The sequence below is a fragment of the Chironomus tepperi genome, unplaced genomic scaffold (genome assembly GCF_022539635.2).
Source record: "Chironomus tepperi strain 1889 unplaced genomic scaffold, CSIRO-AGI_Ctep_v1 contig_335, whole genome shotgun sequence".
In the NCBI taxonomy this organism is placed as follows: Eukaryota; Metazoa; Arthropoda; class Insecta; order Diptera; family Chironomidae; genus Chironomus; species Chironomus tepperi.
This window is the reverse complement of record NW_027226457.1, coordinates 3,346,708-3,358,965: the sequence shown is the minus strand read 5'-3', so window position 1 is coordinate 3,358,965 and position 12,258 is coordinate 3,346,708. Positions and strand designations below refer to the sequence as shown.

At 33.2% G+C, this 12,258-nt stretch overlaps 1 protein-coding gene across 1 annotated transcript in view; it reads left to right on the top strand.

Annotated features, from left to right (window-relative positions):
- The first annotated feature begins 3,935 nt into the window (after positions 1-3,935).
- Positions 3,936-12,258, top strand: part of LOC139093389 (uncharacterized) — a 120,613-nt gene continuing 112,290 nt past the window's right edge. The window contains exon 1 of the mRNA XM_070644092.1: positions 3,936-4,582. Coding sequence (XP_070500193.1) covers positions 4,237-4,582 — 346 coding nt within the window. The 5' untranslated portion in view covers positions 3,936-4,236. The remainder of the gene's footprint in view (positions 4,583-12,258) is intronic.

Sequence of the window (12,258 nt, the reverse complement as noted above, 5' to 3'; positions counted from 1 at the left end):
TTTGGGTTTGATTTTATGGTTTTTGGAGATGCTTGAATAGTAAGTTTGTTGATTTTGTGTCTATTGGTCTTACTGATTCATGAAGTTTGATTGGAAATGGATTAAATGCAGATTTTTGTTTGATTTTAATTGTAGATGATGCAAAAAAGGAGGCAAAGTTCAAAATTTCCGTTAAATTTGTTGAAAATTGATGCTAAATGTTTAAAATTGATGCAAAAATGATGCAAATTTTCAAAATTTTTGAATTTTCGTTAAATTTTGCAAGAAAGTTCAAAAAATGACTCAAAGATTGTTGCAAAAAATTCAAATTTCAAAATACCGTTAAAATTGATGCAAAAATGATGCAAAACTTAAAAAATTCTAAAAATTTCCGTTAAATAATTCAAAAAATATCCAAAATGTGCTTTGAAAAATTGATGCAAAAAATTCAAATCCAAAAATTCCGTTATCAACCAATTTATCACTCTAAAGCACATAATAAGCTCTAAAAGCTCTCAAAATTAATTAAATTGTTAATTTCTGTCTACCTACAATTAGCACAATCTAAATCTTGCTGATTTATGTTTATCTAGCAACACAGCAACAATGTAGCTGATGAAATTATTCACATAATCAATACATAACACTGAATAGTTGCTTCATATCCACACAAAATTGTTTAATAATTTCATAAGCCTGATAAATAGCTATTCTATTATCATCTGTGATTAAAATTAATGACGAAATTTAAATTTAGTGAATAAATTAAGACAATGTCTGGATATAAATTATAATAATGCTGATCATCATGTTTAATTATCACAAATTTCTTCCCAAGTCCTTTAATAACAATTTTTGTGGGATATCCTTGAGGGGATTTACTAAACATATGAGCAAATTGTTTCACAATTACAAAGAATGTTTGTCATTGAAAGTCATGGCATAGATGAGTGGATTACCTATGGCAAATAAAATTACAAATAAATGTCATTTAAACAAAGGATGTGGAAACATGAAGAAAAGGATTAATGGAATATGATGACTTTGGGTCGTTTACAAATAGCTAGCTACGTGCATCTCGTAAAATATGTCATTTAATAGTAAAAGCTAAGCTTATGTGTAGGATTGAATTAAATGAATTTTTTAAATTTATTGAAAGGATTGACTTGTGTGGGATCATGTCTTGTAAAATATTGGCTACCATTTGATTGTAGATAAATATACTGAAATTATCGTGTGAATGTCATTTGATGTGCAGAGGACACTTGTAGGTGGATTTAAAGGGTATATAGAGAAGTTACTAGACATGGTCATATGGTTAAGTTGCAATTGAGGTAGAGTGGACTTATTGCTTATACATCAGTTGAGAGATTTATCAGTCATGTGTTCGAAACTTGCCAATTGCTGAAAATCCATGAATCTCCTCAAAATTTACCTAATATTATACTTAAGATATCAAATTTCAAAGAAACACAAAGCTTAGTTCCACAAAGATGATTGAAACCATCATATCATGCTCCATCCAAGCGTGTAGGTTGACGAAACTACATCTGAATTCAAAATTTGATCATGTTTTGCTTCTATTGAGCTGAATAATCAAAATTTTCATTCATATATCATCTTCAAAAGAAGCAATTGCTATTTTCAAATCGATGCAGGAATCGATGTCATATATAGTAATCCTTTTTAGTATTTTACAAAAAGATCAGAAGCTTTTCAGCTTAAATTTGCTACCTTATTGGATATAAACTCATAATCATCTTTATTGATTCTATTTTGAGTAGATCTTACATTTCATGTACCGATAATTTTTATCCGATTAAACTATGTAATCCATACATCATAAGCTATTCAGCATAACGATGGCTCATCATCTCTCAATAATCTTAATTTTATTATTTAAAAAAAAATCCTTCGTATCTAATATCCAATTAAATATTAATAAATTATTCACCAAACAACCCACATCGACGAGAAATTTATGATCCTTCAGCAAATTCCATCCAATTGATGATGATTAATTAATAATTCCAACCTAACATTCCAAGTGTTGAGAAATTTTTGTGTGAGAATTTTCCATTTAACCCTTTTTTGTGGGGATCGTTCGTTAATGCACTTACATGCTCAAACATCCTGACTGAGTATACTCAGGATCGCGGTCATAAAGGAAAGAATACTTTAAGTCTGTTAAGGGTCCTTGGGAATTGAGTGCCTGTGTTACGTTTACCTGATATGAACAAGTCTTGATCCAGAGAAGCATTCTTAAGTGTAAATCAGTGATGGACAACTTATCTGACGAGGCAACTACTGTAAATGATGAATATAATAAAATTTTGGGTTGAATTTAGCTACTTGTGAGTGAATATCACTCGGGTGATATATTTCTAAAAATACGCATTTTAGGCTGAATTTTTGCCTATAAAAGTCAAATTCAGCATAACTCTAGCATTAAAATGGCATATCATTGGGTCCAAGACAAAGAAAGGCAAATAGCGCTTCTCTGGATCAAGATTTGTTCAATATGGGTGGAAATGACTCAGGTGGACTGAGAATTATTACCAACTAGGTAGTAGAAAGAGTAACAGAGTCTGATCGAATTATTTTGTTGTTACCTGAACGGCATAAATCGGTGAATCGATGAAAAATAAGGTCGCAAGCTCACGCCAGCTCTTACTTGGTGAGGGATTCGGTTTAAATCTGGTACCAGATCGGCGTGTCTTTGGCATGATGCTATGTACAGTTTAGATTATCCAAATAACACTAGTCGGTTAATAAATTCAAGTTCTGGCATCATGCCAGAGGTAAAATGACCTGACAGCATACCAGAGTCACGTCAACTCAGTAACGAATATTGGATCGGAGCAATATGGGTAATCCTGGGGCCCTTGGGGAAACTTAAACTGCACGCTGTTTTTGTTAATTTATAAGTGAATTAGCCATAATTTGTGAATGACCCCCCAAAATAAGTCAATCCCTTATCAACCTATTCAATTCAATTAATTCAATTCAAATTCATTGCCTCATTTCTAATTCATTCTCAACTTTTTTTTTTCTTACTCTCATTACAGATTCAATAAAGGAACAAAAAAAAATAAGTGAAAGAAGCAAATAAAGTCAAGATCTCATCTCCATTTTCGTGTGTATAATCATAACAAGCAAGAAAAATAAAAATAGTGGAAGTAGATGAAAAAAATATGACAAATATCTAACGATGTTTACATCTCGTGTGTTAAAGGAACTGTGAAAAAATAGTTATGTCATGTGAAAAAGAGAGAAGAGATGAAATTTTTTTTAATTAGATAGAAATGTGGATGAAAAAAACAGTATAAAGTGAGTCGAGAGATTCTTGTTAAGAGATTAATAAGCAAGCAGTAAACAATAAACAAGACACAGAGCACAGTGACTTTCAAGTGCAGAACAAAAAAAAAACGACGACAAACATGTGACTTTATACTTTTTTTTCGGTAGATGAAGAACTTTCTCTTTTCCAGCACGTTGAGCACAGAGCAGTCAATTTTGTGTGTGTGTCTGAATGGAAAGAGCTTTTCTTTTTGTGTGTTACAAGTTCGTTAGACATGAATAGTGGAAAATAATGTTGATGTTAAATGATGATAAATTCTAGATATTTCCCGTCTTCATGCTTTTTTTCTTCATCACAATACATTTTCCTCCTTCCTATGTGCTAGATGCTTGGATAAGAGTTACACAAACAATGTGTCACAGATGCTGAAGGATGTGCTGATGTGATTTATTTCCTCATTTTATTCTCGATTTTTTTCTTTTTTGCTTTTTTGAATTTCATTATAAAGGAACAAGGAATAACAGAAAAATAAGTTGCACATCCTTTTTATATGCATTGAATGTTAATGTTTCATGAATAGTAAATCACGTAGTTCATGTTATGACATAAAATAAGGAATAGTATTATTATTGCCAATGTGTATGAGTCAGCAAAAGTTTATATCGAATTTAAAAATCTCAGACATCATTGACATTGGATTCGATGTCCATATCGGAAGTTTAATCATAAAAATAATCAAAATTAGTGAATAAAAAAGTGAAATTTTAACAAAAACTCATAAATCAGCTGTGAGCAAGCAAAATTTATCAAGAATGGAGTCAATTACGTGTTCAAAAGTGATCATAAAATCGATCGTAAACATTCTAACCTAAAAAAAATATTATTCGAAATCATAAATATAGTAGTGTTCAAATGAACATAGTGGATAAGTTTAAAGACCTGTCTGAGTAGTCCACATGACGTCAAATCAAAATAAATTTCTGGTATCGCAGCTGGTGATAACCTTTCGACACTTACTCTTCCTTGCATTTCTCCTCATCCTATTCACAACTATTCCATCAACATTGGCACGAAACGCTAGAAATACAGCATCATCTAATTCCGTTGCTGTGAATAAAACCCCTAACAATAATAATAGTAGTAAAAATATTTATAGTAATAATAATAATCTGACCGAGAGCCTTGTGATTATGTCGAATGGCACTAACATTACATCAGTCTACAATAGCTTTATTGAATTTAAGAAAATGTTTGGTGTTGAGTTTCCAGACGATAGACGAATAGCATTTACAAGTGGAGATGGTAAGTTGGATCACCTTGATGACTGACTATAAAATTTATTTTATTTGATTTTTACTTACTGTTCATGTATTGTGGAGGACATGTCATGAACAATGTTAAAGTAATCTTTGTCTCGTACTGTCTCAGTTGTTATTGTTGCTATTTTGATCCTTTTCGTTAATTTTATGTGAGAACATTTGCTGCTCAATGAGCCAGGGAGAATGTGTATTGAAAATGCTGAGGGATGTAGTTTTGGATGATAAGGACACTAAGCCACATCACAAACATGTCAAAATAAGTTGCGAAAAAATCGTGATTAATAATTAATGAAATGTTCAGGTTCGATTCCTATAAAATGAGAATTGTCGTTAATGAGAGGGATGAATTACTTTTTTTTGGCAATTTTGGGAAGTTTTGGTTCGATTCCTGAATGATTATACCTACCAGTTTCCTAATATCCAGCCATCAGCCTCCACAAACGTCCTCAAATAATCAAAAACCAATAAAATAAGACTTAATTTATTCAAAGCACGCCTGAAAGATTTTCGAAATAATTTCCCAATCTTTATTACCTTTTTTTGAACTTTAAACAGCAATAATCTGATGAAAACTGATCTTCTTTATGAATGCTAAATTGCTATTCAATGAGAAAAGTTGAAACAATATTGAATAATATTAGCACATCGCCACAGGCAAGACAGCACGTAGAACTTTTAAGAAGGAACTTTTTAAATGAAAAATTTTTTCTTTGATTCTTTTCGACCTCCTCGCTCGCGCTTATTACTACATATTTTTTAAAAACTTTTTTGGAATAAGAAGTACAAACAAAGTCAAGCTTTATGGAAAAAGTTTGATCTGCCTAATTTTCCACGTGGATGTCCAATTCAATGGCCTTTCAATTGCTCATGAATTTTATAAACTTCGCAGATACTTTTTTTGGCTGCTCAATTTACATAAAAATGAAAAGTCAACATCAGGTGTCCTCAGGCATTCATGCAGGAATGATTTTTATGGCAGAGTTGTAGATCACTGCCGGAAAGGTGTGTCAAAATCAGTCTAATAGCAGCTTTAAGTACAACATCGTGTCTTACCGGTAAAATAGCGACGTAGCTTTTCTCTAGTGCTGTTCGGGAGTTCCAATGCCTAAAAATTGAATTTAAGAATCAAATGTGTACCTGAATGATTACCAACTCTGGATTTACATCGAATTTAAGAGTCAGTATTGTGGATTTATATTTAATCCAACAATGGACTCTTTTTCTGACAATGTAAAAATACATGCTGTTGAATTTTTGATTGCTTACTTTGAACTGCTGTTGCGAATGATGAAGTTCATAGTCCTTAATTGAGAGAGTGATGATATGAAGGTATGAGGCTTTAATTAAACATTGAATGTAAATTGATATTAGCAGACACGTGAACTGAAAAAGGTCAGCAGCGTTTAGCAGGAATTATAATCTTGCTGAGTATGTTTGCTTCAAATAGGAACAAAAAGCAGGTTAATCAACATCGTAGTGCATCATATAACTGGAACTCCATTTAATCATTGTTATTGACTTCTTGGAATTTGTGCTGTTTGAAAAGAGTGGAATCTAGGGTATCGAGCTATATATAGTCGAATCTACCAGTGCTTGGATAATGCCTCTGTGGCTGATTGTACGTGGGTTCGATTCCCACCAGAGAAGGATGCATCAATCATTATGTAGAGTCAAATAAGGCATGTTCTAGATCTGCAAACAGACATTAAATCGTCACCTTCACACTTCCATTGAATGGAAATCATCCATGAAAAACCTCAAACAAACCTGACTCCCACCTGAAATTTGAACAATATCAATTGAACATCCAGTTCCACATAAAAAGTCCAAAAACCACTTTCTATGCAAATTTTTGTTCAACCACAACACCCCAAAAAAGCTTGACAAAAAGACATGACTCTTTAGATTTTACATCAATTATCCATAAGATATGTATGTAACATGCATAACGAGAATGTTTTTCATCGCATCCTTAAATACCGAGAATTCATTATTTAAGGCAATGAATGAATGTATGTCAGCAAGGCAATGAATGTATCTAATATATATCCACAGCATATACACATTTCAGTTGAAAAAGGAGAGAGATAATAATGAATGTAGAGGATGTGCAAGTGATACTGACATCATGTCTTACTTTAATAAACATTTTGTGCTGCATCTCTCGTTCTACAATTTCCTCAATCGTTGTCAGATTGTTATAGATAGACGATGATCATGGATAACTGGATGAAATTAAATTGTATGCATTTGAAATATATCTCTTATTCGTCTTGGCAAATGAAAGGTAGCAGGCGGGTTTGGATGAGAGAAAAATAGCGCGCAATTTGTATCAAATTTCCATCTCTTTAGCTATGTAATAAGGATTTGAGAAAATAATGATCATTTTTCATGAATTCCCGCTGTGACTGTAACAGATTGTTGAATATTCACGGAAATACGATTGGCGCATTTGTAAAAGAAAGTGTGAGGAATCTTTGGATGGAATTTAGAGCCAAGAATTAAATAAAATTACTAAAATGAATGTAATTGGCCAAAAATGAATAAAACTGACCGAAAATGAACAAAACTGACCGACAATGACTAAAACTGACCGAAAATGAGTGAAACTGACCAAAAATGAATAAAACTGACCGAAAATGAATGAAACTGACCGAAAATGAGTAAAAATGTCCGAAAATGAATAAAACTGGCCGAAAATGAATTAAACTGACCGACAATGACTAAAACTGACCGAAAATGAATGAAACTGACCTTAAATTAATAAAACTGTTCAAGATTGAATATAACTGACCGAAAATGAATGAAACTGACCGTAAATATCAAAAACAGGCCGAAATTGATTAAAAATGACTGAAAATGAATAAAACTGGACCAAAATGAATAAAACTGGAAGACAATGCAAAAAAATGACCGAAAATGCATGAAACTGGCCGAAAAGTAGTATAACTGACCTAAAATGAATCAAACTGCTCCAAAATGTCTAAAACTAGCCGAAAATGAATGAAACTGGCCGACAATGAACTAAACTAACCGAAAATGACCGAAACTGACCGAAAATGAATAAAAATGTCCGAAAATGAATGCAACTGGCCGAAAATGAGCAAAACTAACCGAAAATGAATAAAACTGACATAAAATGAATGTAACTGTCCGAAAATGAATAAAACTGTACGAATATGAATGTTACTGGCCAAAACTGACCGAAAATGAATGAAACTGTCCGAAAATGCATGTAATTAGCCGAAAATGATTATAAATTGCCAAAAATGAATATAAATGTCCGAAAATGAATGCAACTATTCGACTAAGACTGACCATTTCATAAATGGAACTAAAATTATCAACAATTGATTGAATTATCCAAATTAGCATTCTGCATCGCATAACCTCATTGAAAATTCAACCTTATCCTTCACAAAGCTACAAAGAAATCGCAACATCAAACTGACATTCACAGTTAATAAATGCAAAAACCCTTTTCATTCTCATTAACTTGCCATGATTGTGCATTAAAAAATTACTGCGGAGATTGTCGAGGGATGGCAAATAAAAAGGAAAAGAAAAAGTCGCTAATTTAATTCTAAAACTTTTTCTGAATATTTTTGCGATTTTCTCCTTTTCTTTTGCTTTTTTTTTCATCAACAGCTAATAATATTCGGAAAGCAAAACGTGACCTGAAAGGAATTGAAGAGCGAAAAACAGCATTAAAATAAGGAAAAATATTTTCCACCCACATTCGAACCCGTTTAAAAAGTTAAAGTTGAACAATTTTTTATGAAGCAATAAATAACTTTCAATAATAAAAACTCGACGCTTTCACTGCTGCGAGGTCAGTCCGAACTTGTAAGTGTAAATGTGAGATGAAAAAATTGTTATTCGAGGGAATCCATGTGCCTTTGTGCTGCTTGATTCTATTGCTAACTAGAGATTGACATTAATGTGACATAAAATGACTGAAATTGATTATTGAATTGAGTGCTGTGATAAATTATTTTACTAAATAGGACGCGATGAGATTTTTTTGCTATTTGCTATATTTCATCGTCAGCTGCATGTTGAATGTTTTATTGGATCTTTAGATATTTATGGGAATCATTGGAATGTGATACAGTAGATGGTGCTGGTGCTGACATTTCTGACTTTTGAAACGTTTGGAAATTACGTAACGGTCAAGGAACGAAAGGACAATTTTGTTACTGAGTGCACATTTTGGTACTACAAAACACTGCATTGGGGAGGGGGGAGGAATGGGATGTCTATTTACTTTACTTCTTACTTCCTTGGCTGGGGCGCACGTAGGCCGATTGCCGAGTTTAGAGAACGTCTATAAACAGCTCTATTTCTAGCATCCTTAGCTGCACATCCAATCCAGGAACTTTCGATCTTTTATCGTTTACAATTGTTACTTTATATACTGGGACATCCTGTTGTCAACTGTTCACATGACCTGCCCATCTCAAGCGAGGAGGTATCTACCTATTTAAAATTAATGACTTCGATCTAACTTCATGTAACATCCAAATGGGTCCATGTGTCGTACGGAGAAGTAACCACGGCCAACTGTATAGTCAAAACACCCTCATTCATGAGGCAGGTTTCATCATTATTAGTTGGATTCAAACTCAGACTTTTCAAAACATTTTGAAGTAATTCCTTCAATATTGACTATTTTCCTCATTTTGCCACAATCCTTAAAGCGGAACATTTTGTTCAAAAGGAATTCATACTTATTAACCCGAACAGCAAAACATGTCAGTCACCATTGCGTCATGATATTAACAAAAGAAACGAGGTTTTCTTGACGACCACGTGACTGCTGATTTCGACTTATTCCCGAGTAAACAAAAATACATTAGAAATAGACATGAACTGAACAATAACTTGCCATCAATTAATTATAACATATTTTTGCACACTCGGGAATATGACTCATTATGACTATTTATGCCACTGTATCGCTCGGGATTAAAATATTCACAACTTAAGTCAGTCAACCCACAAAGAATCCAACATTAGTCTGATAACAATCATTAAATTGAGATCACAATTACTTCCAATGAGAATTTCTATTATTTATTTATTTTCACAAAATTTATTTAATCAAAATTTTCAGAATCAACAATTCAAAAATCCACATAACAAAATACTTGAGAAATTGACTTAATAGCATTTAAATTATTCCAAAATAATGATGATATCATACATAAAATGCCATGAATACATGAAAATAATTAGCATATGATATGAGATTATGGCTTTTTACAAGCACACATTGGCATAAATTGTATGTATCTCATTGAAAATCGATTTATGAGAATCATCATCCAGCATCATAATTAAAGTGCCTTTTTTTGTACATAAAATTTAATCTGCTTAAAGGTAAATGCATCTGATGATATTTTCATGTACCTTGATATCACATATCGTTTGTCGGGATTATGTGAACTTTCAATAAAATGGCAGCGCTGAGTAAATATTCCCACATTTGCAAACAGAATCGTAATTTAATTCAAGATCAGATATCAGCGAGCAGCAGCAGCAGCAAACAGTATTTTTTTTATTATTCATCACATGATTTTCGCTCTCAATTAACTTGTTGCGCAATTTTGTGATTGCTGAAAAGCAAGCGATGACATTGAATTTGTTGGAAATATTGCTGCAGGGGGATGGAAAGACTGTTGGGAATAATGTAGTGAATTTATAACTATGATGATGACATTTTAGAGGGTATAGTGATTGGAGATGCTGTAAATTAGTGGAGATTAATTATTTTATGATTGATTTGTGGATGATATTGAGAACGTCCTTATTATTAGGGATTGCAAAGGGCAGTGACTCGTAATACAGGTGTCCAAAGCCCTTCAGCCTATATTACCCTAGTACCTAGGGTAAACGGTACGGACTTAGTTTGAGGCCTGGCGGGCCCAACCTCGTTAAACAACGTTAAGGCTCGAAGCGTCAATAGATTTTGGCTATAGTGGTTCGAATCTCATTGTAAGGTATTTGATGCTAATGCAAGTATACATCCTGACTTTAAAAATCAATTGTAATCCATGACCTCACTTTGCCTACCTCTGAAGCTTACTCTTTAATCGTCCAATACTTGCCAATTTTCAATTCTAGCCAATGCTAGAACTAAAACCCAAATTGATGTACTTCTAACATTCCTACTTATCAACAGGCAATCCATAAACTTCATTACAATCCTAATTCCTCCAACAATGCCGAAAAAATTACCTCGAATGGCCATAAAACTGTCTGAAATAATCAAATTATCTTGACATGATACCTAAAGACCCTCATTGTAATATCAATAAAATCAAATGAAAATCTTGATTCATATGAATGTTTACTTCCTTTATACAGTCATACATTTACATAATCATCAGTCATATTCAGTACACATATTCGATAATGCAATAAAAAATAATATCGAAATGATGCAATAAGCTTTCATATAAGCACGACTTAAAAGGTCACACAACGATAATAAAAAGAACGACCAGAACTGCAAATGACAAATTGATGTTCATCGCCTTGACGAAAAAAAAATTTTGTTCTTCTTCCTGTCTACATTGGCTCACGTTGTGCGGAAAAAGACGAAAGTTATGTGTATGCAATAATCTCTAAGGCGATTTAAGGAATCAAGATGAAGGCACGAATTTTTCAATACTTGTTGGATTTGAATAAAAAATTGCAGGCAATCATTTTTTTTTGCAATCATGACTCCTTTGGGGACGGAATTTTTTCGGCTGTTTTATGGCAATTGAGTTTGGATTGTTTGTGATTTCTTCGGTAGGTGACAGGTTGGGGCTTGATCTAATCCAGTGGTGAGCAATCTTTTCGCAGGACACTGCAAGGACACTGTAGGAGGAACATGCAACCGAAAATCACAAGGCGTAATTTGAGTCTCTTGCTTACTTACTTACTTTCTTCGCTGGTCGTATAAATCAGTTGTGATCCATGACCTCAAACTTGAGTCTGAAGCTGGCTCTATCGCTGGCTTCCACTTGCTAATTTCCGATACCAAGAGCAATAATCTCTCTATCGACAGCTCCCTTACAAGAGTTCTTTGGAGGTCCACGAGCTCTTTTGACGGACATTTTAGCTGTAGTAGGAATATGCTACCGAAAATCGTAAGACGTGGGTTCGAATCTCGCTCGGGCTAAGTTGTAGGGAAGTGATGTTCCTTCTCTAGAATCTTTGAAGCAGAGCTCGAAACCTACTCAAACCTACTCAAGTCGTGTTCAGCCATATCGACTTCGAGCTCTGTTTAGAAGTAGTAAGGTTCTAAACAACAATTGCTAGCCAAAAAAGCCACAAGCTCATTAAGTTGCTTACTGAACAGCTTCATTAAGAATAGAAAATTGCCAATCAGCAACTATGTTTGCCAGGATTGTGTCTATCTGGAGAGTATCATATCGCGTGGGTTGGACCTCCCACATATAAAAAACAATCCCAATTCCCAATTCATTCAGCATAAATCAATCAAATTAATTATTTTAAAAAGCTGCATGAATCGTTTACATTTCTCGTACACAAACAATGTTCATACACAATAATAATAACATGTCATAATAAAAACACGATGCACAACATAGAATCAGCAACCAGATAAACAACTATTTTAAAAATTATTTATTAATGAATGATTCA